The sequence below is a fragment of the Tupaia chinensis genome, unplaced genomic scaffold, assembly GCF_000334495.1.
Source record: "Tupaia chinensis unplaced genomic scaffold, TupChi_1.0 Scaffold143719_1, whole genome shotgun sequence".
Lineage (NCBI taxonomy): Eukaryota > Metazoa > Chordata > Mammalia > Scandentia > Tupaiidae > Tupaia > Tupaia belangeri.
The window spans coordinates 4,972-7,374 of record NW_006203567.1 but is presented as its reverse complement, the minus strand read 5'-3'; the positions used below and the strand labels follow the sequence as shown (position 1 = coordinate 7,374).

General features: G+C 33.3%; 1 protein-coding gene across 1 annotated transcript; it reads right to left on the bottom strand.

Moving 5' to 3' along the window:
* Nucleotides 1-507: 507 nt before the first annotated feature.
* Nucleotides 508-1,452, bottom strand: LOC102470403 (olfactory receptor 5H2-like). The gene has a single exon (XM_006164771.1). The coding sequence runs from the start codon at nt 1,450-1,452 to the stop codon at nt 508-510; it is 945 nt and encodes a 314-aa protein (XP_006164833.1).
* Nucleotides 1,453-2,403: the final 951 nt, after the last annotated feature.

Here is a 2,403-nt window from a genome sequence, read left to right as displayed (position 1 = left end):
ATCATTTGAGGCAACATGGACAGAATGGAAAACATTATGATAAGTGACATTACCCAGGCACAGGAAGTGAAGAACCCTGAAGGCTCACTGTATCCCTGGACTTTGCCAGTATTCACCCAAACACAAAGGTGCCTCCACTACTGAGATAAATGTGATGAAAGCCTCAAGCAACACAGCTGTACTAAAGTCAATGGCGTCATCCTCAAGTCCTTATCAGATGAACCATGCTGTTCTAGAATTTAATGCATTTACAAAGTCACATTTGAGAACATTCAAAATGCATAACATTTTAACAGTATTGCTCTAATTATTCTAGTATAAGAAGAAGTTGAGTTTAAATATTAAATTCTGTTTAAGAAAAGACACAAATATTTTAAGAAATTTATTAAGTACTTATACCTTGTCATTACCATGCCAAAATAGTTGTCATTACAAAACCTTCTGAGCACTGAAGAAAACCATAAATAACTATACACTGCAAAATTTGGGTGATAATTTACAGAAGAGTTAATACGAGACTATCAAAATATTTCTCTTTAGCACATTTGTCAGTGAATCTATGACTTGCTTATTTCTCAGACTGTAGATAATTGGGTTCAATAAAGGTATGATGACCACATAAAATAGAGAGTCTGTCATATCTTCCTCATCTGCTGCTGGTGACCGAGGGCGCACGTACATAAAAAGCAGAGGGCCGTAGTATAAAGACACAGATAAGAGATGGGCCCCACAGGTGGAGAAGGCTTTTTTTATACCCTTCACAGACTTCTTTTTTAAGATGGTAAAAAGAACAAATGAATAAGACACAAGAACAGTCATGATAGTGAATACCTGAATTGATCCAGAGAAAATAAAAATTACTAAAAAATTAATAGATGGGTCAGTACAGGAAATCTTTAACAATGGGACAATGTCGCAGTAAAAGTGATGGATTATGTTCGAATCACAGAAAGTTAATCTAAATAGAAAACTTTCATGAAGTAAAGCATGAAGAAAACCACCCACAAATGACAAGCATATCAGTCGGATGCATAGTTTGTTGGTCATAATCATGGGATAAAGTAAGGGTTTGCATATGGCTACATAGCGATCATATGCCATTGCTGCTAAGAGAAAGCACTCTGTGGTTACAGAGATTGCAAAGGAGAAAAATTGTATCATGCATTCAGAGAGAGATATCATCTTATTCTTGGCTAGGAAGTTGACCAGCATCTTTGGAGTCACTGTGGATGACATCCAAGTATCCACAAAGGCTAAATTCCCAAGGAATAAGTACATGGGGATGTGAAGGTGAGGGTCATTCCAGATGAGAGCAATCAGACCAAGGTTCCCCACCATGGTGATGAGATATATGACCAAGAACACCAGGAACAGGGGGATTTTCCACTCTGGTTGAAATAGAAGTCCTGTGAGAATAAACTCTGTCAGCAAGGTTGCATTTTTATTTTCCATGTTCTTTTTAGATGTCCCCTAAAATGAAAGGCAGTAATTAGCAACATAACATTCACTGTATGTAACCACTAGTTTAAATTGTGGGAAGAGTGTTACAAAGAACTTATTAGAGTCTCCATAATTTTCTTTAGTTTTACTGTAATATATAGAAACTATCTTTAGGATATTTGAAAAAGTTTTAAGTGATATTACAGTATCAACAAATTTTTCTGAATTAACATTTTAGGAAAAACTGATTATGTCTTAAGTGTTTTGTTATATGTTGAATATATCAAAACACAACTCATAAAATATATTAAAAATCTATACCTAGGCATAGATACATTTCAAGAGAAAAGATGTTTGAAGTCCAAGATTATAATAGGAATTGAAAGCCATGTGTAGATTCATAAACTTTATTCTGAAGGCCATAGGTATTCCCTGAAAACTTTTTAAATTGTAAGAAGCATTATAAGATAGCTTTTAAATTACACATTTCTTGTGGAGGGTGAAAAACAGATATTTCATAGTTTTATCAACAGTATTAGGGAGAAATGTTCACCTGTTTAAATATCCATTTTTGTAAGACAAATAATAATGTGATTGAATGTATGGAAGAAAATGAAACGAAAAAAATTAATAAAAGAAAAAAATTTAAAAAAAAAAAGAAAAACAGAGATCCAACTGGGTTAACAGGAACTAGTTATGCTAATCAGAAAATTTCTCCTATTATCCAATAATTTACAAAGCAGAATATAAGTCAAATTCTCTGGAGAATAAATTTGTGAAAAATACAAATTGTTCAGTTGTAGTATAGAAATAGAGAAGTTGCTCTAGGACAAAGATTAAGATCCGCATTTTGAAAATGTTCCTGAGGTTATTCAAATGCATGTGAAGTGATTACACCAGGTGTGATATGATATTAGAATAATGAGGAAGATAAAAGGTTAAATTCAAAGAACTCCCAATCAA

Coding starts and splice junctions, on each gene's coding strand:
- LOC102470403 (XM_006164771.1), bottom strand. CDS start 1,452: ATGGAAAATAAAAATGCAACCTTGCTGACAGAGTTTATTCTCACAGGA.